The sequence below is a fragment of the Bactrocera tryoni genome, chromosome 3, assembly GCF_016617805.1.
Source record: "Bactrocera tryoni isolate S06 chromosome 3, CSIRO_BtryS06_freeze2, whole genome shotgun sequence".
In the NCBI taxonomy this organism is placed as follows: Eukaryota; Metazoa; Arthropoda; class Insecta; order Diptera; family Tephritidae; genus Bactrocera; species Bactrocera tryoni.
The window spans coordinates 69901922-69926798 of NC_052501.1; the positions used below are offsets into that span (position 1 = coordinate 69901922).

The 24877-nt window shown below is 35.8% G+C and overlaps 1 protein-coding gene across 2 annotated transcripts; it reads right to left on the minus strand.

The window, feature by feature from the left end:
• Positions 1–15216: 15216 nt before the first annotated feature.
• Positions 15217–24035, minus strand: LOC120772363. 2 transcript variants are annotated; one of them, XM_040100929.1, is made up of 4 exons: positions 23548–24035; positions 15810–15980; positions 15480–15750; positions 15217–15421 (listed from the first exon to the last, which is right to left on the minus strand). In XM_040100929.1, exons 1-4 carry the CDS (start codon positions 23630–23632, stop codon positions 15229–15231), a joined length of 720 nt encoding a protein of 239 aa, XP_039956863.1. In that variant the 5' UTR covers positions 23633–24035; the 3' UTR covers positions 15217–15228. The 2 variants fall into 2 exon arrangements, with proteins under 2 accessions (XP_039956863.1, XP_039956862.1); XM_040100928.1 differs by having other exon boundaries at positions 15810–16013; positions 23545–24035.
• Between the last annotated feature and the right edge of the window lie 842 nt (positions 24036–24877).

Here is a 24877-nt window from a genome sequence, read left to right on the forward strand (position 1 = left end):
ACTCAAGTTAACGCTTCTTCGGATGGATGGACAGAAGAACGTACTTTAAGTCTCCCCAAATTCAACTCATCTCCATTCTTCCTATATCAAATACCAATAGGAGCAAGTTTTAGTAAGATATTTCAATGTCTACTCAAGTTAGTGCTTCTACGGATGGACGAACAGAAGGACGGACTTAAAGTCTCCCTAAATTCAACTCATCTAGATTCCTCTTATATAAAAAAAACCAACCAGGACCAAGTTCTAGCAATATATATCAATTTCTACTCAACTTATCGCTTCTATGGATGGAAGGACAGAACCACGGTCATGCAGTCTTCCCAAATTCAACTCATCTCAGTTCCTCCTCTATCAAATACCGACCATGACCAAGTTCTAGCAAGATATTTCAATTTCTACTCCCGGCCGAAGTCTATGTCAATCTCGTTTAGTTTTACCATAGCTGCAACAATCAACCGTTAGGTGAACTATACTATAATACTCCGTAGCAACATGTTGCGAGCGTTTAAAAACACAGACGACACAAATAATGTGCGCATAATTTCCGAAAATTTTGTTGTCATAATTGTTGTGCATACGATTTCGTGGTAGAGACAAGCAAAACAACTAAGTACAACAACTCTTTAGTACGCCTAAGACACCAAGTTGTGGACGTGGTGGACCCAAGGAAAAGGCTTAATGCAGCCGAAAGCAGTCACATGAATTCATAATGGCCGCAAGAGGAACATTTTCAGTAAACACACACATTGAAACATTTTTACACTTGTATATATGTATGTAAGTATATGTATACTTGACAGCTCGTTGCGTTAATGCCGCACATCCTGCGTTAACGCCCCCCACCAAGTATCCGCTTTCTTTGAAGACAAGCAGACAAAGCGAAACCGAATTTTGCTTTTCTAAAACTTTACTTAAGAAAATTGCGCTGTTTTTTATACCCTGAACGGTGTACATAAGCCGGCTACGGAATTGGTAACATCCTGAATGGGACAGCGGAGCTGAGCATGTCGCGCTGAGTCGATTCAACATGTTCCGCTGTATTTACGTGAATTAGTCACGCAGATTTTGAGATATGGATCTAAAATATGGCACACGTCCTTTTAGAACCAAGAAGCTGCTCATTTGTCGAAACCAGCGATATCGGACCACTATAGCATATAGCTGGCATACAAACTGAACGATCAAAATGAGGTTCTTGAATGGACAACTTGTTTATTTGACGAGATATCTTTACGAAATTCGTTACGGATTATTTCCTAAGGCAATTATGTAATCTACGTAGAAATCTTTTAAATCGGACCACTATATCATATGGCTACCTTACAAACTGAACGATCAAACTCATGTCCTTGTAGGAAAAACTTTTTCATTTGTCAAGGTATCCTCACGAAATTTGCAAAGAAGAATTACTCAAAACAGCAGTACAATCTCCGAAAGAATTGTTAAGATCGGACAACCATAGCATATAGCCACCATACAAACTGATTGAACAAAATCGAGCTCTTGTATAGAAAACTTTATTGTTTGTCAACGTATGGTCACGAAATTAGGCATGAATTATTATATAAAGCAATATCATTATCAGCGAAAAAATTGTTCAGATCGGACCACAATAGCATATAGCTGCCATACAAATCATCGATCAAAATCAAGATAAAGATTTTCTTATTCACTTTATGTTATAAAAAAACACCTGTCAAGGGTATTATGGTCTCGTTTTGTTGTGCTTTGTACGTGTTTACTAATATAAATAGCGTTTGTGCCACATCTGGCAACGCTTTTCATGTGGTCGCCAACGGCGCTGGGGGTGGTAGTGGCGCAGCGCAGATTTTTAACCCTTTTCTTGGCGCGACTCACGCACTTTCTAACTGAAATAGACATTTACACACATGCTTGTATATATACATATATATATACCATATATAGCATACAAATATGTATATAAATAAGTATATAATGCGCCTCCCCTAATGTGCGTGTGCTTAGCCAAACACATACAAGGAAGCCGTATAAATTATCTGCGGCGCTGTGGGCTCATTGGAAATTATCTGAAAAGGGGAAATATGCGTAGTACATAAGCTGCGGCATTTACTCGTAAGGGTTAGTTATACATATGTTCATATGTATATACATACATACATATGTATGTACATGCATGCATGCCCAAGTACACGCGGGGTTTGATGCGTGCTCGTAACATCCCTTTAATGAGCACGTGAACAGACATACATATATCCATACATACATATGTATGTTTGTATGTACATATGTATGTGTGGTTGCCGTGTTAATTTGAGTCCTGTTGTTTGTTCTAATTGAACTTCGTTACTATCATGTTTGTGGCAAGATAAGAAGAAGGTGTAAGCACTCATATTACATACATACATACATCTATGTATTTGCATATAAATAAATATACATTTTCCTCGTTATACATACATATATGTATGTTTCCAAATACATAAGGATCTATGCATGTAGACATATCGCGGACTATATCCTTGAAATATATTAAAGCAACATTGCCTGCTTTTAACATTCTAAGAAGACTGTTTGTACATATCTACTTATCTACACATATACACATACACTTATTTATGTACATGTATATACATATGTATTCAGCCAAATGCTTTTGTCTCGCCAGATATAAATGACTTCTGCTCCTGAAATTGATTAAAATTGATTAGACCGAATTTTCGTAAGAGTTAATTACAAAGTCATTATGCTTAGGTGGTAACATGAAACAGGGTGCTCTGGTTTGTTTGGACCGTATTTAACTTTTGCGTATGAAAAATTTGTTCATTACTTAATCTTAAGATAAATTTCATGTTTGAAAACTGCATTTCGAATTGTTTTGTAATTAGAAAGGTCCTTCAAGTCCGAGCTCTAGTGTGATTTCCATCTTCAACCATCAACTAATAGCGCATGAGAGCTGTCGACTTGAAATTTTCACACAATCTTTTTTATACTCTCGCAGCAATGTTGCTAACGAGAGTATTATAGTTTTGTTCACATAACGGTTGTTTGTAAGTCCTAAAACTAAAAGAGTCAGATATAGGGTTATATATACCAAAGTGATCAGGGCGACGAGTAGAGTCGAAATCCGGATGTCTGTCTGTCCGTCCGTCTGTCCGTCCGTCCGTCTGTCCGTCCGTCCGTCCGTGCAAGCCGTAACTTGAGTAAAAATTGAGATATCATGATGAAACTTGGTACACGTATTCCTTGGCTCCATGCAAGAAGGCTAAGTCGAAGATGGCAAAATCGGCCCACTGCCACGCCCACAAAATGGCGGAAACCGAAAACCAATAAAGTCTGTCATAACTAAGCCATATAATAAAGATATTAAAGTGAAATTTTGGTAAATGCAAAGGATCGCATTAGGGAAGGGCATATTTGGACGCAATTGTTTTGGAAAAGTGGGCATGGCCCCGCCCCCTACTAAGTTTTTTATACATATCTCGGAAACTACTATAGCTATGTCAACCAAAGTCTACAGAGTCGTTTTCTTCAGGTATTTCCATATACAGTTCAAAAATGGAAGAAATCGGATAATAACCACGCCCACCTCCCATACAAAGGTTATGTTGAAAATCACTAAAAGTGCGTTAACCGACTAATAAAAAACGTCAGAAACACTATCCAATTGGCGCCAGGTAGCGAAAAAGAGAAACGAGGCTTTTTTCTGGCGCGCTGTTGTTAACTCGGCTATAATCGCGTAAGCGGTGTCTACGCCAATTAAGAAGAAGAAGATATATATTTGTCGTCTGTCGTGCGAATGTAAGTGAACACTCCAGCTTTGAAGAAGAAAACACTCCAGCTCTGAACGTATTCGACGCAGTTCCCGCCGGTGGAAGCAGAGACAGAAGAAGGCCAGATGGAGTAGGACCTGGCTTCGCTTAGAATCTCCAATTGGCGCCACCTTCCGAAAAGAGGAAACGACTGGCGCGTTGTTGTTAACTCGGCTATAACCGCATAAGTGGTTTCCACACCAGTAAAGAAGAATAAGAAGATATTCAAATAAGCTCCCCGCTAGAATTTGTCAAAATTGCAATTATTTCTGACGTCGTGGCAACTGGACCGTTAAACTTTAACGTAAAATTTTAAACGTTAAACTATATCTAAAGTTCTAATAAGCCGATTTACTTATGTAGTTGCGCAGAGTTGGTAATTCCAGCAACTTTGGATCGGTTTGGCGGTTCATTCTAGTAGGTAATACGCCGTACAGAATGCAACGAACACGCAATTGCTGCTGTAGAGCAGAATATCAAAGTAGAACCGACTGAGGACATCCGCCGTCAGTCGCACCAATTAGAGCAGCGCCCTTCCACCTTATTTAAGATTTTGCGGGCATCGCACGTTCGGTGAATGAACCCAAAACGTGATGGTCACTGAGTCCGATTTTTGCAAGAAAATTTTGTTCAGCGATGAAGCTCACTTTTTGTTGAATCTGTATGCTAATAAACAAAATGATCTCATTTGGAATGATGATATTCCACAAGCTAGTGTTGAGACGCCGACCATAATATTACAGTCAATGGGGTATGCTGTAAAGCCATGACTTATACTTTTTTGCCTGAATTTTAGAATATTGATGTGGACGTTATCAATGGCGCTACATGCGATGCAGCCAACGAAACAATCAATTTATTGAATACAACTTTTGATGAGCGCATTACCTTGCGTCGTAGGTCTGTGGCTTGATCACTGAAATCGTGCGATTTCCAACCGCTGGACTTTTTTGTGAGGTTATATGAAGTCACTTTTCTAGCCCTCATATGACTATTATCAGAATTTCCGAACATCCGCCTGACTTTGCTCCATATGATTGGTAATTGTGTGTGAGGTACTTTAATAAAACCCAGGGAATATTTTTTTAGTATGGGTCAGGCGAAAAGGTTAATAGATAAAATCTGATCGACACTACCGCAACTCTCATATACTACGTATCCGTATAATGATTTTCGTTTTTCTAATTTTTCTGACAAATCTTTTGCTGAATTTGTCGCTCAGTGTATTATAACTCATACAGAGAGTAGTGTAGAGTAGTAGAGTAATAGAGTATAATGAAATAAAATTGCTTAGATTCCGTTCCTCTGGTTGACGTTTTACATTACGAGGTATTCAAGTTATTGACTCTCACTGCTTGAAGTGATTTCATTTAAAAGTCATGAGGTAAACCTCCTAGTAAACTGGCTGTCACCCGGTTCTATATATATTATAGTAAGTAAAGCAGGCACCGAGCCTGACCGCACCGAGCCTGACCGGCCCGATATGATGTGATGTGGAAGTCGCAGGGTGACTTTAGGGAAAGTTAGCTGCCAGCTTGCCTATATAAGAAAAGCAGCCACCGTGCCTGACCAGTGCTCAGGGGTCTCTTACGGTTCAATGTGATGTGACCTCAAGGGAAACTGGCTGTCAGCTGACTCTATATAAGTAAAACCGGCACTGAGCCTGACCAGTGCTTAGAGTAGTCCCATGCCTAGATACGATTTGATGTGGAAAGCACAAGGTGACTTCAGGGGAAGTTGGCTGCCAGCTGGCTCTATATAAGTAAAACCGGCACTGAGCCTGACCAGTGCTTAGAGTAGTCTCATGCCTAGATACGATTTGATGTGGAAAGCACAAGGTGACTTCAGCGGAAGTTGGTTGCCAGCTGACTCTATAATAGAAAAGCAGATTCCATTACTAGCCAGTGCTTAGGTGACTCTCAGGCCACAATGTGATGTAATTTGAATCAACGCAATTCCTTCGATAATTGCATTACTTCCTTAGAAAATACCGCCAAATGCCGTGAATATATCTAAGTAAATGAGTGACCTCTGTAAAATGTAAAAAAGGTCAATGACCTCATAATGTAAATAAAGGGGTCATTGATACCATAAGGTGTAAAAAAAGGGTCAGTGACCTCAAATGTAAATGAAAGTTGTTGACTTGGCTAAATGTAAACAAAGGTTGTGGACTTAGCTTAATGTAAACAATAGGGTCTTTGACCTCACATAATGTAAAAATGGGGTCATTAACCGCATAAAATGTAAAAAAGGTTGTTGACTTAACTAAATGTAAAGGACGGTTGTGGACTTGGCTAAATGTAAACAAGACATATATACATTTCTAGTGTTAATTTTCTCAGAAAATTGGTAGTAAGAGAATTATTGATCCGATTTAACTGATCTTAAACACAAGGATGTATTGTTCTCAGTTAATGATTCTATCTGAATTTCTTTTCTATATCTCATAGATTGGAAAGTGAAGAAATTAGACGGAATATAAAATTAGAGTTTGTTTTTTTTGTTTTTTTACTACGCCTAAGATAAGCCAGAGACGATCGACACTTTGAAAAAGAATACTAGTCGCCTAATTGCTGACTTATGGCCCCAATTGCTACAAAAAGTGGTCGAAAATCGGGACTCACGGTTGGAATTTTTAAAAGATAATGGCAAATTCTTATTTTTATAATATAGCTCGATTCTTAATCAAAGCATTAAATTGTAAAAAGTGGGTCGCTTTCTTTTTCCCAATATGCTACATACTCCTATCATCAGCTTATTTTCTCCTACGGGCATACTCGTAATTAGTTCTATTTACGGTTTCAAATAATTACATACAAACATTTAAATCCACATTAATGCCATAAACAGCTATGAATAGACAATCAACAATATTATTTCAAACCGCCACAGCTAATTTGAATTTTAAATTTGCTCTCAAATCACAAACAAATTAACTGGCTTACATAAGTACTTGTAAATAATAGGTAAACAAGCCCGACTGACCATTGTCCAGGCGCACCCTCGGCTACACAAACCAGCGCACGACAAGCATTAAGGCATTAGGGGTGGCGACGACCACCAAGGCTATCATCATTCAAGTGCTCATTCCACGAAGTCAAGTTCTGATTACTCAAACTCGATTGGCTGCCGAGGCTGTCACGGCTGGTCAGCGATTCGGTGCAACAACTGTAATGCAGCGCGACGACTTATTGTTATTATTGCATTAATGGCTTTACTTGTTGCACCTCATACATTGTTGCCAGCATGCGCGCGGTCCGTGTGCTGTCGTGCCTGAATAAAGATAGCTACCTAAAAGTCACTTAGTGGTCATTTGGTCATCGAATGAGTCAATTCAATTCGCATGGCCAGTTTATGCGCGACCCTTCAATTCACCGACGTTGTCCTCTCGTTGTGTTGCTGTCTTCCCCTGAGGTCAATTTCATTATTTCCGGTTTTCATGACAACCCCAACATTCGCCGTGCAAGGATAAGTGGTCACTTCCGTGCGAAAATACATTCAGGGCAATCAAATTGACCCTTGCATTCTGGTTATAAAGATACATACTTACATGAATGTGTTCTTATGGGAAATATACACCAAATAGGCGTGTAATTGCTCAAGGGTCAAGCGTGCCACAAACTAACGTTTGGTATTTTTTTGCTCGTTTCCTCGTTGATACCCTTGTAGTATCTGTTTAGAGGCGGACAAGCGTGACAATAAGCCGATTGAGGGTGATTGGGATTTTGATTTATGGTTACGTAGTTACATATGTTAACTGTATTGCTATAAAATTACAGTTATTTATGTTATGATTTTTTGTAGCATTTCGGGAGTTTTTTGTGTGCTCGTGGCATTTTTATATGAGCTTCTTTATGCCTAACACACTCATTTGAATAAGAAAAAGTATCTCAAATTAAGTCTCTCACATACTCAGCAATATATATACATACATATATGTATATTTGTCTAAAAAAACGGCTCATTGTGTATTATGTATCAACGAACCCGTGATTAGGCAGTAGAACACAATAATTGAAATTAAATGCGTGTTCTCTATACATTTCCCCGACATATTTATGTGCGTCAGTCTCCAGACAAGCGAAGATACATACATGCCAAAAAAGTAATTAAGCAAAATGTTGTTGTCTGTGAATTAAAAAAAAAATATATCACCCGAATGCTTAGAAGAATATGCTCATCAAAAGCGAGACAAATACAAACATCCTCGGGGGATAATTTCATCTTCGGAGTAGAGTAATGAAAAGTTAGTGAAAAAAATCAACTCCAGGCGAAATGAAAAGTGAGAGGAAAATATATTTACATCTACATACTTACATACATATATGATTCAGCCAACGGTAATTAAAATTAAAGTCAAATATATTAAAGTGCGTTCATTGACTTAGGTTCTTTAAGAGCGCTTCATTTTTTTTGTCAAAAATTTATGAAGGTTTTACTAAACCACAAATTAGGTTAGGTTAGCTTATTGGCTGGCTGGCTATCAAGTCTTATATAGGCCTACAGGTTTCTGGTAATGCCAGATGGAGCTTCACTTAATCGACCTGCACTTTACGTCCTGCAGTATATCAACGCTTTTTCCGAAGTATAAGAGAGACTTTCAAGCTAATTCTGATACTTCAGCTAATCCCTTGAACTGCTTAGGTCTTAGATATCTAAACCGAGTTCAAGATAAGACTAGACTATTCAGTAACTTGGGGACCTATGACTAGGCCAACAAACGTCCTTCAGTCTTTTTGTGACTGTGCGAGTATAAAGCCTGTGTGTTTTTCTTTCACTGCCTTACATATGATCGAGGCGATCCTGCATGCCCTTAAGGCATTCCGTCTCACACTGAACCATCTGTCAGCCCTTTCAGAAATTCATTATGTGTCGTTTTTAGCGACTGATTGGTTCGGTAGCAAAGCGTATGGCACTTTTGGCAATATGATCAACTATTTCGTTTCTTGAGATGCATTTGTGGCCTGTATTCCGTATATATACAGCTGCTTTCCGGCAGTCACTATATCTACTACCTCCTGCTTCTAAGGGATCGTCAGGCATTTAGTTCGGCACGATAGATCCTGGCGTCCACTCCATCTATCACGTGCCTCAGCGCCATCTACCCTCTTATAGTGTAACTTTAAATCTTCTCTCCCAAATAAAGCGCGGGGGTATGTGGTCTATTTTAATCCTCGACCCTCTGCCTACCGAGCTATACCCCAATGTTTTTCGGGAAAATTCACCTAACGGCACCAATATTGCAGCTGATTTCACTGCCGAACTTTCCACTGCAATGTCAGTTGCTGGCTGGTTTAGTAACCTTTCAAGGGCAGCCATTGGAGTGTTTCCCGTATGAGGTTTTGCTGGCGGCAGTCCATCACACTAAACATCCTAAAGTAAAATTGGCTTGACTAGAGTGTAACACCAATACATAAGGACAGGTGATAGGCTCTATATTGACTCCAGCCTTTACTTACATGCTTAGAGACCATCACTGGCCTTTATTACCCTCTCTTCCGCATTGAGTTTCTACGTCAGATTGCTGTCAAAAATTACTACTAGGTACTTGGTACCTAAAATCAGAAGGACGAATAAAAGCTACTACTACTACTTTTATAGACATATTTATGTAATTCCGTATCTAGTTTGAGAAAGTCTGATTGGACTTTTCTGGACCTTCTTTGATACATTGGAGTTTTTTGAGGTCGCAAGCGTACTCTTATACCAATAAATCGCCGTCGGACCATCTGTACCAGCAAGCTCATTTGCTTTACATTTTCCTGAAATGCCACTTTTGGCACCCAATCATAAAATAACGAGATGCTAGAGATAAGAACACTATACATGCTTTTATAGTCTTGAGCGCACAGTCAGCAAACTGAAAGCTAGTATCGCTGCCCTATTATCGGAGTGGATAGTCTTCACTCTGAAGGAGGCTGCGTTCCGGAACAGTAGGTCTACTGCTACCTTTATGGCAGCCACCTGCGCTTGAAGACGCTGCAGTGTTCAGGAAGCCTAAAACTGAAGTTGGTGGAAAGTTGCCGACAGTATATACCGCAAGTTTTGAATCATTTTTAAAATGCTTCTCTTCTCCAGCGACTTCCTAGCTCAATTACCTGCCTCGTAGGTATGTGTGCAGAGCAACGACAGCCAGAGCTGAGCTTGGCGCGCTGATAATCCAAGTATGTTGGGAAGAAATCAAAGTATACAAAGATTTAAGAGTGCGCGGGTTCACAGTCATCTACTTATTTAATAATCAGGGTCTGAGGGCAACTGCCGCTATAGGCAATATTTAGTGTCATATTTGATGTATTCGTATTGCACCACAAATACTGATGAGAGCCGGATGTGGTTTTTCCAGCGCCTTCTACCATACAAGAATTACGTAGAACATTATAAGCCTAACTATAGTTTCATAGTGCCAAAGAACTATCTTTGGTGATAGTCCCCAACTTTTGTTAATGGCTCCCCTGCAGTAATATAGGGCAACCGATACCTTCGTTGATGTTTCCTCTTGAAACCGACGAATGAGTAGCATCTTTAAAAGAAAAGGACGTATGCAAAATTTTAGTTTGACATCTCAAAAGCCGAGGAATTAGTTGACGTATATACAGACAAACGGAGTCAGAGGGATAGAGCTAAATGCACAGAGCTTGTCGTGCTTTATAGGGTCTTTGACGTTCCCTTTTGGGTGTTCCACTTTCTAAATTAGTTATGTTTTGTCCTCGTTGATTTTTCCTCGATTTTGGGTTTCCACGAGAGCTTCCTGTCTAGTATGAGTTATACATAGGTGCTTAACTGTCTGGTACTTAACTTCAGCAGGGTGAACACGAAGATAGTACTTACCTCTAACCAGAATTGCTTGTCGGCCGTTAATTGCCTCCTTCTCTTCGTAACACCCTTCAGTAGAGGAATTTAATTAGCTTTTTTCTGTTTATATGTATCTATATCCACAGGTGTTGCGCGCAAAACATATGGTGCCACAAACGAAGTGTTTATTATACTTTATGTTAAACCGTTAGCTTACAACAACGCATAGCATCCCATACACCTCGCACGTTGCTTAAGTGTGAAAATATTCACCGCATAAGTGCAGTTGAAGAGTTAAGGCCTGCAGTGAGCAGCTGCAGGACGACAGCTTTTATCCCTAATAGTCCTTTATTACACGACAATAATGACAACAAACGGGCGAAGAAGCAGCCTTAAAAGGTCTTCACACACATACACACACATATCCATGCATGTATGTACCAAGTGTGTGGCAGGTACTGCAGTATCCTGCTAACATGCCGCTTTGTGAGCAAGGACTAAAGAAGCGTTGCATCCGCGTTGCATGCATCCTTTGCAGCATGCCAACAAATTGTTTTGTTGTGGTGATTGCTGTTGGGTATTTTTTGCATTTGCATATGCATTGCAGCGTGCCACACGTTACACATTTACCCACACATTCACCCATTCAACGCTTTGTGTGCTCTAATTTGCACTTCAATGTGTTGGCGTGGCGTGGCAGGATGCGTCAGCAACGGGCCGCAGCTGTGTGTGGAAATGGAGTGCGAAGCAGCGCATGAGTACTGCATGAATACGCCATGTAGTATACTTGCTGCGGCCGGGTGATGTGTTGCAAGCAGTGCAGTGGAAATTGCATGCCACACATCAAGGACCTTGCGAGTGTGCTAGGTCAGGCAGGCAGCCGAGTCGAGCGCTGCTGGTAAGCACATTTCATTCATTCAAACGGTGAAACATACATATACATATGTTGCACGTATCCTTGCTGCAACATGAGTTTTGTATGCAAGTGCATATTCATTATTTACGCTCGAGTGGCAGCACTTATGTGCTTGATTTTTGATTTAAAATTTTCCATGCCATTATTTTTGCTTTGTTTTGCCACTTTTGCACTGAAAATGTTCACACTTCAATGGCCTAGTGTAAGGGAGCAATCGCATGCTTAGTCACTTACCTCGTTGCATTGAGCGCATGCAACAGGCGGCGTTGCGCTTTTGTGTCGTTTTTTTAGCCTTTGTTGCCTGATCTTTTTACTGAGCGCTGCCGCGTATGAGAGAGATGAATGTTTATTGGCTTCTTGGTGGTTTGGTGATTACTTATGCTCAAGCATTTTATTTAATATTTATTTGCTTAAACTCGCTTAACACTTGGTAGAGCTAGGCGCTTATTACTAGACTTAGTTTAAAGAAGTTGTATGGAAAGAATTTAAATTATGATATATGGGCAGTTAGATATATACGCTTATGAGCATAAAATAGTATATAGTATACAAATAATATACAAATAACATACATATATAAATATATGTGTATATTAATTTAAATTAAATATAGTTTAAGGATATTATAAAGTTCAAAGCTGATAAAAAAGTGGCTTCAGTTCGATTAAAGCTTATACACAACACCACATTAGAACAAGAAAAAACGTGAATTACAGCTGCACCTAGAATTGAAGGTATAACACCCTTAACAGTTGCATTTATTACACCGTAAAAGGGTATAAATGCATGCTTAGCTTGATTTTGGGCGGTCAGTTTGTATGGCAGCTATATGCTATAGTGATCCGATTTAAACAATTTGTTCAGAGCTTGTAGCATTGTCTTTGGCAATAACGCAAGCCAAATTTCGTGAAAATATCTCGTCAAATAAACAAGTTTTCCGTACAAGAGTTTAGTTTTGATCGGACAGTTCGTATGACAGCTATATGCTATAGTGCTTCGATCTAAACGATTTTTACGCAGATTACATAATTGCTTTAAAAAATAATTTGTGACAAATTTCGTAAAGTTATCTTGTCAAATAAACAAGTTTTCCATACAAGAATCTGATTTGTATCGTTCAGTTTGTATGGCAGCTATATGCGCTGACGGACGGATGACTGGACGGATATCGCTGACTCCAACAAATGAGTAGCCTCTTAAAGAGAAAGAGACGTGCGCAAAATTTCATATCGATATGTCAATATGCCCACAACATAAACAGACCAACGGAGTCAATGGGGCAAAGCTAAGTTCGCGCAGCTTTTCACGCTTTATAGGGTCTCTGACGTTCCCTTTTGGGTGTTCCACTTTGTAAAGTGGTTACGCTTTGCTTGAAAACCTCAGTGATTTTAAAATATTAAACTTTTTATAAACGATGTCTTTATTTTTAAGTCCGTTATGTATTTGAACTTAAGCGTTTCAGTTGTTCTAACAAAGTCTTGCGAACAAACAGATGAATTGCTTGAAAACTTGGCATAAAATGTGTAAGAAATTTACACTGCTATCTTCTAAAAGTATATATTGCTTCAAACTAAGCCTTTCACCTCTTGCTGTCTCTAGAAAATGTAAATTTAGCGTATTCGTAGCATGCTTTTAGGATTGTTACTGTATTAATCGTAGCATACCTTTAGGGTTCCTACTATATTAATCTAATATCAATTAATACTTTCGTAGTTTCGTTTTTTTTTTCTTCAACGCGAACTTGTTTGAAGCGACTTTTTTCAACCTACTTAAGGGTTAACTTAGGTGAGAACATTGAACAATTGAGGCCTTGGATAAATATAACTTTGAAGTTGACGTTGTGTATTATAAAAATCTTTAAAATTTCAAATTTTTGCTGCTGATACTTCTTCAAGTGCTTGAATACCATCTTCGATCGGGTGGTCTTACTTTAACTATAGGTAGGATAGTCAGTAAGGCTACAGCCACCTCGAATTCAATTAACGCTAAATGCGCCATTTGGATATACAAGCTACCTTGATGAACTTGCTATCTCGTTTAATCCCTGCGCTCCAGCCATTTGGTGGATTCATTGCTTCTTGTGAATAGCCATTTGGTGCCTGATGGATTGTAAATTTTTTTCTGTCGAGTTTGTGATAGAGCTGAGTAACAAAGAGAAGGTGGGAAACTAAGAATGAACTGGGAATAATCCTTCTAGCTAAAACAAGTTATAAGGCAGACACATTTTTAACGTATGATTCCCAAAAGGCCTGTTTTCCGTTATGGTAGCTGTAAGTCTGTCTCAATTATTTCTAGAGCTGTTTAATAAGACCGTGGATCTAGTCCTGTCATTCATAGGGTATATCTCCTACGTTTTATTGCAGCCGGTTTGTGTATTATATATTTCCAGTTGATCTTAATTATTTGCTTAAAAGGCGTATAAGGCTCCCTCTTGATAATTCCTGGTATTAACACTGCCTCGGGTTCGTCCAAAATGGCTCCTGGCTTGACTACCTCGTCTGCTTTTTCGTTGAGGAAAATGCTGCAATGGGCACCCAAATTATGGACAAGTGTGGTTGACCTGTCAGTGAGTTTGAAATGATTCCTGCAATTCTTGACTACGCTGGAATTAATCTTTGGCGTCGAAAAGGTCAGCAATGTCGTCTAACTATCCGTATATATGGTTGCCTTCTGCATACGCCCGTAGTTATTCGATAGAACTCCAGGCTACCTCTATGCCTAGTACTTCCGCTTGGAAGTTGTTAGCTGAGTTTGGTAGACGGATAGAGAGCGAGAGATTTTTAATTGTATATCTTTAATTTTTAGTTGGAAGAATCTAGAAAGTAGACTTCTGCATAACGCAGAAATGTTTCTAAAAATTCATTTGAGAAATAATGTTTGGAAAAGCAAAATTCCTTGTCAACATGTTCATTGGACCTATCAGAGCAACTTGATATTCAAACCCTCGAACATAGACCAGATTTCATGTATAAAAGAATACGTAAGTTCAGAGTGGTTTCTGTCGGCAAAGAAAAAGCTATCCGTAAGTCGTCATATCTAAATCCTAGTACCCTTGGAATAGAGCTCTCTAAGAATTCAGACACAAAAGGAAATTAATACGATTTCGTCGTTTTCTTGTTTCTCGCACCTCTCTCTCTCTCTGCACCTCTTAACCTGCAATACATAGTGATTGGATACCTAGAATGTGATTCGCAATAGGAAAGGTTAAGAAAAGTGTCGGTGGCTTTCACGATAATGGATAATTATTATCTGGTCGTATGTTAACATGCCCGAAATGTGCTTTAACAAGTTGTGTTCCGAGTCTGTTACCAGAATTGAACCGTATTTTAATCGACCAACGATTTTTTCTGGGCAATCTTACTTTCTTCTCTGATGAGTTTTTACTGTAATGTGTGTTTCATGTTTAAAAATGGATAGTTCCGAAAGAAGTCTATTATTCGTTGAGGTCGATTCAGAATTCTACCAATGCAAGGTTAACTGGTTCATCTCATTCTTCTTTGGTTATAGAGAGAAAATAATGATCAACACAAACTTTTTTGAACTCCGTTCAAAGCTTTCGTTCTTATAGGCTCTCAATAGCTAACAGCATTGAAACACATGGAATTTATATGCATGGTGTTGTGATATAAAATAATTTAGATGTAAAACTAGCTAATTTAGATATAAAATAGAAAATAATTTAAGATAAGTTTATCAGTCATGAAGAATGGCATGAGGAATGTGTATAGATTAGGCTTCATCGCTCGAGCGCATAACTTTACTCAGACGACTGTGCCGTCTTCTGCGCACCACATTCTCATCATACTCCTCGATTTCATCATCACCATCATCGATATCCACGTCTGTGGGACGCACGGGATAGCCGTCCTCCGGTTTAACAATTTTCACGCCCTTATCGCCGAAGAGTAGACAATCGAAGTTGCTAAATAAAGGAAAAAATCTTACACTGTTTCAAAATTTTTCGCAACTTCCTCACTCACCGTTCGAAAAGTTCGTAGCCTTGAAAAGAGCCCGACAAATACATGCAGACATGCATATTTCGTCCCACAAACCAGATGTCATGAAACTGTATGCAGGCCCTCGCAAAGTTGAAACGTGGCGGACGGAAGCAGAATGGCGGCGGGTTCTGACCGGAGACCTTACGTTTGAACCACACATTATTATTGACGCGCATACGCAACTCGAAAGAGAATTCGTCGGGCCGATAGACGACCTCGGTGCAGCTATTTAAGCCGATTACGGAGAGAAATCCTAAGGAATGTTATTTGTAATGAATATTGCAACATAAATTTCCAATGTTTTCAACTCACCAGCACAGCATTTGCATATACCCTTGTCACAGGTGCAGGGTATGCGGCTCACTAGATTATTGATCGTGATATTTGGTAGAGATATTTGCCGGGATTGCTCCTCGAAAGCCAACTGGTTGAGACGATAGTTTAATTGGCCCAATTGCTTCGCTGCTTCATAGGCGATATCTTCTCCGGAGTCTTCATAGCGACGCTGATTGCGAGCTAAAGGTTTATATGTAGTTATGTTGTACATATGACTTTCTTCGTAATTTGAAGTTTTTAAACTTTGGATTATTTTTAGTTAAACACCCGAAAGTATTGAGTAATTAATTATTAGGTTTCCAGATTACCAATAAGTATATATACAACAAAACACATTTACATAAGTATTCGACAGGAAAAAACCGTAATATTTAGAAATATTATATAAGTTGTCAATACAAAAGGGGTTCGCAGTTTTTAGTTCTCAAATTATGGTTGGTTGAAAAGAGTTCAATGAACCCAGATCCCTTAAGAGGGGGATTCCACTCTCGGCAAGAAGCCATGAGTCGATACGGCACCGATGTACTATATAGCGAAATCAATAAACTTGCTTGCTCAGTGAAGCATGCAGTATACCGCCGTAGGTGGGGCATGGAACCAACTCCCATGAGGAATGAGCAGGTAGTGGCTGCCACTTCCGCTTTTTTATGAAGGTAGTCAGGGGAAACCTCGCGTCACAGCCTGGTTGTACAGTACCGGCAGGTGTAAAGAGGCGATAGCCAGGGTTTGGCAATATTAAAAGAAGCAAGACTAGAGGCGGTCGCCAAGTTTGATTTCCCGATGCGGTCTCGGACTCTTTTCAGGCTTCCAGCTGTATGCTCCTCCACGGTTGAAATCAAGCAGTTATTGAATTATGGCAAACATTTTCTTCCCAGCTAAGACTGGAGGGTGATTAGGCTGGAGAGAATATCGGCAATCGCTGAAATTCCTCAACAAAGAGTTCTCGCTCTGCTCAATGTCGCAAAGAGGGCCATAACCTATGACCTCCATGCGAGTGGTCCTCAGGGGACAGAAGAGAAGCTGGAGGAGATGCAATCAAAAATGGTGAACTACTCTAGTTTCCCGGACGCGGTGAGCGTGGTTGGTGGATCGTTAATTGGTGGAGCCGTCTTCAGTCTTGAGCGCTTGTTCAAGTTGAACGATGACGGTGCGGAGCTCGCACTGCTGCAGAAGAGTTTGGAGAATTGAGATTCTCCGCCGATCACTTGCTTCGACTAGGAAGGGACGAAACCGATGTTGTCCTAATGCAGGAGCCATTGAAAACCAGCAGCGGCATCTCTGGATTAACTATCAGTACAAGCTCTGGCAGTGGCCAAAAGAAAAAGATCCGGTAATTGAAATCAATCCATAACTTGCTCAACAAGAAGGGTGTTTCAGAGATGAGACAATAGGGTGAGCAGATTTTAGTCCCGCTGGTTTCATAATGGGCTTTCTAGGCCTAGACAATACTCACTAATTCTGCACAGTTGTAACTACTCCCGATTACACCTCCAGCCAAGAGTCAGTGATCAACTTATCGAAAAGTAATAGTAATAATCTTAAGGAATACTAAATTTAGAATGCTAAAACTACAGGGTGCTACATTCTTTTCATATATATGTATGTACTATGCGCTGTGCAGAGTCATTAAATTAGACACAAACAATTGTTCCACATCTACATCTGTACATACTATATATACTCGTACGTATCTTTCGGCTTGAACTCACTTTCTTTGGAAAACTTGTGACCGTAAAGACACTTGTCGCTTGTTTTATGATCCTCATTAACTGTCTATTATACTTAGAATTATTAATCGCCTTGTACCATATACATATGTATGTGTGTGTGTGGCTGTGCTTGGGTGTGGTGTAACAACCAGTGTAGTGTATGGAGACCAAAGCCACAGTCTAAGTTGACAAACGTGTTCAATTACATATTTACATTGTATAAAATCGGCAATTTCGCAAAAGAGCATTCTAACGACCGCTTTGAAACGGGTTCATAAGACTCTTACCGCCAGTAAACCAAACAACAGACATAAGTCCATATGCATATGAGTATTCAAGTGGCGAAAGCACTTTTGCGTGTTGCAGGCTTTCTAAAAATGATTGTCGCAAATTCTTCAGCAAGTCGCTGAAAATATCAACAGCGAGCTCTTTTTGAACATACTTCGTCTTTTAGTTATTTCATATGAGGTTATGGTTTTTTAGGATAGTTAAATTGTTTGTGCCGTCCAATTGAACCTTTTGTCTTATCGAAGTACACTGAAATTCAATTGAAAGTTCGCTTAAAGGTTGTCATTTTTTCGCTAAAGAAAGATGAAGAAGAAAGAAGAATAACTACTTACATATATGTGCCTCGTTACGACAGCTAGTATCAGAAATGCTTGAGAGACTTGGACCTTTACTTTCTTTGTTCAAATTAATCCTTCCATCAAATTAATAGACGTATATTACCGTATAAGAAACATTCTTGAATACTTGAAACATTTTGATTAGTGGAACCGAGTCCATAGTAAGTCTATTGAGATTAGCAGGGAATCATCTATTATGAAGGTAAGTCTAAACTCTTAATTCGGACCCATGCTATCAACAATTGTATTGTCTGAAGGAAGCAAATGACCGGAAGCGGAAAGAATTGTGTCCCATTAGGACAACGCCAAGCCAAACACACTGATATTGACTCGCCAAAAACTCCCACATCCTGGTTTTGTGGTGCCTATACATCCCGTTTTTAATTGAGACCTGGCACCGTTTGGCAAGTATTCACTACTAGCTGCTGTCTATGGCGAATGAATTTGCTAGTGCAAATTTTGTCTCAAGAGAAGTTTATGAAAATCGGGGGTTCTAGTTTTTCGCATATAGGGGAAGGCGTTTCTATTAGACTGCATTATGAAATTATCTTCGAAAAGGCAAAATGGGTGCATATTTGACCCAAATCGGACCATTTTAATTATGCTAACTAAGATCTGCAATTTAAAGCAAAAAATTGGTTTTATTTTCGCTAGAAATATATGCATATACATATATTTGTAAGCTTTAAAAAATGGTTTATTTTCACCAGACCTACATATTGTAAGCTTGATTTAAATCATATTTGATTTTATCTAATTACGTAGAAAATAATTTTGTGAATTTAATTTCTTTTTAAAGTTGTCGGAATAATGTTAATTAATAATAAATTTGACATTACATACAAAAAAGTTAAATATTTTGAATGTTTTTCTTTTTTGAATTTGTGAAATTTCAAAAAAATAAATTTTTTTCTTGATTTTATATAGCCTTTTTTTATTATATTTATATTTTGAATAATATTATGGATTTTTTTTATTATATGAAGAAACGTTTTGAAAATTTAATTTTTTTATTCCAATTTTTGAAATAATATTAAATTATTATTTTTTTGTTTGTATATACTTTTTCTCATTATATAGAAAAAAACATTTCGATTATTTTTTAAATATTGAATGAATATGAAATAGTTGTTTGATTTTATATAAGTTTCGTTTAAATTAATAGAAAAATGTTTTGACAATGTTTTTTTTTAATTTATGTATGTTTTTTTCTAATTATGTGGACAACTATTTGCTTGAATTAGTGAATTACTGAAATAATATTTTTTTTTTTGATTCTATATAATTTAAAAGTTTATTTTAATTTTTTTGAATTATTGAAATAATTATAAACAATATTTCTTATTGTTTTTTTTTTTTGATTTTCCATATTATTATAGTTTTTCTTGATTTTATATCATTTTTTTAATTCACATGGAAAAATATTTCTAAAAGTTTTTTTTTTTTGAATTATTGTAATAATTATAAATAATATTTTTTGTTGTTGTTTTTTAATTTTTCATAAATGTTTGTGATTATATGGACAAATATTTTGAAAGTTTTTTTTAATTATTGTAACAATAATAAATTAGTATTGTTTTTTTTTTTTGATTATATAAACATACTTTTTTTCTATCATATTGAAAAATGTTTTGAAAATTTAATTTTTTTTAATTGTATAGTAAAATATTAAGAAAATGATTTTTCGAATTGGTAAAATAATATTATACAATATTTTTTGAATTTTTTTTTTCAAATTATTGAAATAATATATTTTTGTGATTTTGTACATTTTTTTTTAATTAAAAAAATGTTTTAAAATGTTAATACTTTATTCAAATTTTTAAAAAAATATTAAGTTATATAAATATTAAAAATATATTTTTGGAATTTACGCATTTTTTTTGAATTTGTAAAAAATAGTAAAAATTTATTGTTCTTTAGGGAATCTTTTTTTTATTATATAAAAAATATTTTAGAAATTATATTTTGCAGATTTTATATAATTATTTTTATTATATAGAAAATATTTTGGAAATTAAATTTTTGTGATTTTATATAATTATTTTTATTATATAGAAAAATATTTTGGAAATTATATTTTTTGTGATTTTATATAATTATTTGATTATATAGATAAATATTTTGGAAATTTAAATTTTTTTAAATATGCAATTAATATGTAATAATTTTCTGATTTTATACAAAATTTTTTTTTTTAATATATTGAAATATGATGTAAAGTCTTTTTTTTATATAATTTTTTGTCAAATATATAAAATATTTTGAAATTCTTATCATATTTTTCGAATTATTGAAATAATTATAAGCAATATGTAGAGAAATTTTTATTCAACTTTTTTTTGAAGCCTCGAAATAATATTATATTATTTTTTTTTTGTATTTTATATACATACATATTTTTTTGAAATCATTAGAAAAATATTTTGAAAATTTAATTAGTTTATTCGAAGTTTGGGAAAAATATTAAATAATATATTTTTTTGATTTTGAATACATTTTTTTTGAATAATATAAAAAATAGAACTATTTTTTCGAAATATTATGTTATATATAAATATATAATATTGTTATATATAAATATATAATATTTTTTTGATGTTTTGTAGTAATATTTAAATAATCTTTAAAAAAAAATTTTGTAATTTATTTTAAGTTTTTTTTGAAAATGTTAAAAAAATATTTTTTTTAGATTTTGTAATTAATTCAGAAGAACAACAATATTTTATTTTTTTATTAATATTAAAGTTATTTATTAATATTAATATTAAACAAATTTTATTATTATTTTTTTTTTTTTGAAGTTATAGGAATTAAATTTAGATATAGAAAAATATTTTAAAAACTTAATCGAAAAACAAATTTTATTATTATTTTTTTTTTGAAGTTATAGGAATTAAATTTATGTTACATATTAGAAAAATTAAAAAAATAAAAATTAATATTTATATATTATTTGTTATTTTTTTAATATGGAATTTTTAATTGTTAAAAACATTTTTTGTTTTATTTTTATTGATTTTTTGTTGTTAATTTATGTAAGTAAACTATATTCATTTTAATATATGATCGGTTTTTGTTTGTATGCTTTTGTGATTGATCTGTGGAAGAAAAATGGTTTGTTTCCGCAGTTTTTGCTGCTTATTTAATTTTTGCTTAGTTGTCTTAATACATTATTTATTTATTTTGTTCAATTTTATTTTAATTTTTTTTATTTTTTTTTTATTTTGGTTTTTTCAATTGTTTTAGTTTTTTATCTTTTTTGTTGTTGTTTTTTTTTTGGGGTTTTTCAATTGTTGTGGTTTTTTATATTTTTTTCGCGTTTTCCGTGTTTATTTTGTTTTCTTTAATTTTTAAATATTTTTTCACAATGTACATATTTATTTATTTATTTATTTATTTATTGTATGATTTTTATGTTTTTTTAGATATTTTTTCAAGATCGCCCATAAAAATATAAGGATAATTAACTGGAAAAATATATAAATTTTCTTTGTAAGGAAACTCAAGGGCCTGATGTGGAATTTTGCTATAAACTATATCGTTAAAATAAGTATTACCATTTTTTTAATATAAACAAAATTTTATTAACAAAAAGTGTATAAAAGTAATATATTTACAATTACAAAAAGGTGGTTATAGATGAAGGCAAAAACAAAATAAATATTTACAGTGACTACAATAATACACATTAGTGTACACTAAAGATACAAATAAGGAGTTAAATAAAAATAATAATTAAAAAATTAGAAAATACAAATTAAACACATAATTAAAAAGCATTTAAAACAAATTATTAACTAATAATTAGGACAAAATATTACACAAAACAAGTATATAAGTTATAAACAAGAAAATATTAAAATTAAAATTATAAATAAAAATAAAAAAATAAAATTATAAATAAAAATAAAAAATAAAATTATAAATAAAAATAAAAATATTAAAAATAAAAAAATATATAAGTAAAAATAAAAAAAAAATAAAAAAATAAAATAAAAAAAAAAACAAAAATAAAAACTAAAAATAAAATGTAATAAATTAAACGTAATTAAATATAAATTAAAAACAAAATTATTAATTAAAAACTAGAAAAATGATATAACACAATAAAAAATAATTATTTAAAAAAATATATTGACCCTTATGCCTTTATGAAAAGGTTATTTTCAACAACAATCGTTGAACAGCTTAACCTCTAAAGCTTAAGCACTTACTAAGTTTATCACAAACAACTTATTTACAGTTATGAAATTCGAAAATATGTATACAGAGTGAAATTCCCCATTACGGGCAGTCCTTATAGCCAGACATCTCCCATAAACGGACAAATTTCATGAACACAACGTTTTCATTAATATTTACAGTGACTACAGTAACCGATTCTTTGGCAATTTTAGCTATATATAACACCTTAATGTAGTCATACAAACCGATTGCTTGACAATTTTAGCTACATATAACCGCTTAATGTTTTCATATAAAACCGATTTCTATAACCAGACATGAAAACATTCCAATAACCGCACACGGTCACTTTTTGGTCATATTTCGTACAAATTATATCTGATAACCGGACGAGATTTCATCAAATGTGTAGAGGCAACTGTGTCCAATTTTTAAATTCCGTTTTGTTTCTTAATTCTTATTAATATCTGGAGTACTGCGACAGTTTCTTTAAGAACATTACGCAAAATGATCAGGGCTACCAAATTGACTTGAGCTGGCGCGGCTTGGTTCGCTGTGGCTCAGAGGAAACTAATTGAAAAATAATTGTCATTGGCTCGCAGTTATTCGTTCAATTGAAATATAGTTCGGATTTGCAGCTTCTAACTCTAAGAATAAATTTTAAATGCAAGTGAACCGCTCTCAAAGCCGGACACTGCGAAGGTGAGTGTCCATTTATGAGGAAATTCACTGTATTTCTACATAAATTTATAAGAAAGTAACAATAAAATTGCGTTATTTTTAGTTCAACGTATAAGCTAATAACTTTGTTAAGTATTCGGGAGATCTAACATGGAAAATTAATTAGTTAAAGATAAAAAAAATTAATTAAGAAAAGAGAAAAAGAAATATAATACAAGTCTTATACCAACAAATCTACAAAAAATCATTAAACACAGCTTTACCGCTATAAAAATTTACTGAAAGTGTTGCATAAATGTAAAATACCGTTAGCAAACAAGAACCCCACACTTTTTAACACAAATAAAAAACCAATAAAATAACGCTTAACCAGTAAAATTGAAAGTTAGTCGGCGACTTAAGTTAGATAAATATTTACAAAGCGATAATAGAGCGGCATCGCATAGGGATTGACGAAATTCATTAGTAAATAGTAGAAATAAGACATGAGGTATGAGTGTGTCTTACTGCCGGTGGGATCGGAGCGTGCCACGGCGAGCAGCGAGGCGGCGCAGAGCAGATAGAAGATGAAGCGAGGATGCGCGGTCGAAGGCATTTTGGCGCACAATTTTGCTTTTAGTTTTTGAAAATTTTTTCCGCTTAACGATTAACGGTAAATTTCACTTTTACGCTTTTAGTGTACACTTGGTTTTGTTTTTGTTTTTTAGCGCACAATTTGCGAATGAATTTCACGCACTACACAGACTACGCAGACCAAACGGGCGCAAACGAAGCTGTTTTTGGCAATAAACACAGTTCAAGGTAATTAAATTGCGAGCAAATTTCACAAAAAAAAGACACAAGTGAGATAAAAAAATCAAGAGTGACCAGCGCCCACTTGTTGAACCAGAGTAAACTTTCGCTTTCGATAAGCGATCGATGTTTTGGCCAGTGATTGACGGCTTTTATGCGCTGCGCATGCGCAAATCAGTCAGCGAAAGGTTGCTAATTAAAAGTGCCGCGAGTAGTGGTGCACGTTTCGCAAATAAACGGCAGCCAAAAGCGAATTTTGTTGAGCGTTGTATATAGACAGCAACTGCCGCAAGGCTCCAGGCTGCAATAAAAATGTTGAAGGTGCTTCCGCGCTACACTTTCCTTCACAGCGTTGGTCTAAAGTTGAACTAAACACTGTGTCGAGCTGAGTTTTGCTGTGTGTATGACTTTTCAACTTGTACGCGTTCACTATAACCGTTCGTGCTAATGGCCAAAAGCCAACTGAGCTGTGTGAGCTCACGCACAAAACGGTAGCACCTCTTAACGATCGCGCGCGAAAGCAAATGAGTCAATATAAAAGCAAAACAAGCCACAATCACAGCCGTCGCCGCAAACCAGCTATGCGCCGACAACACGAACTAGCAATTACAACAATATCACTCAGTTTTAATTTCTTCGCAGCTCGCCTCTTACTTTTACGCTTGTCTGCACGCTATCGCCGAGCCGCTGCCGACACTTGTAGATCAATGCAGCCGGTCAATGGTCCACCACGTTGAACACGCATATTTGCCCTGGCCGCCGGCTATTGCTCGCCCGTTGTTTGGCGACAGTTTACAACGCGCTTTGTTGCCGCTCACCCCGCGCACTCATTCTCACTGCTTTGACTAAGGTTTCGGCATTGCTTATCACGAAGGCAGTTTTGGCATAAAAACCAGTATTTTGGTAACAAAATAAAATGACTCGACTTTACAACAACTCGCTTACAAAGTTGCGTGTTAGCATATGAATTTCTCTTAAATGTTTGTTTTCATTTTCTCTGCAGTTCTCACTTTTTTGCTCGATCATTCGGCACCTCTCCACAGTCCAT

What these genes read in the sequence shown, in the direction of transcription:
- LOC120772363 (XM_040100928.1), bottom strand. Translation starts at nt 23,632, where the DNA reads ATGCCTTCGACCGCGCATCCTCGCTTCATCTTCTATCTGCTCTGCGCC. An exon ending in ACGCTCCGATCCCACCGGCA is followed by an intron (nt 16,014 to 23,544) that starts GTAAGACACACT and finishes ATAAACCTTTAG; the next exon opens with CTCGCAATCAGCGTCGCTAT. An exon ending in TATATGCAAATGCTGTGCTG is followed by an intron (nt 15,751 to 15,809) that starts GTGAGTTGAAAA and finishes AACATTCCTTAG; the next exon opens with GATTTCTCTCCGTAATCGGC.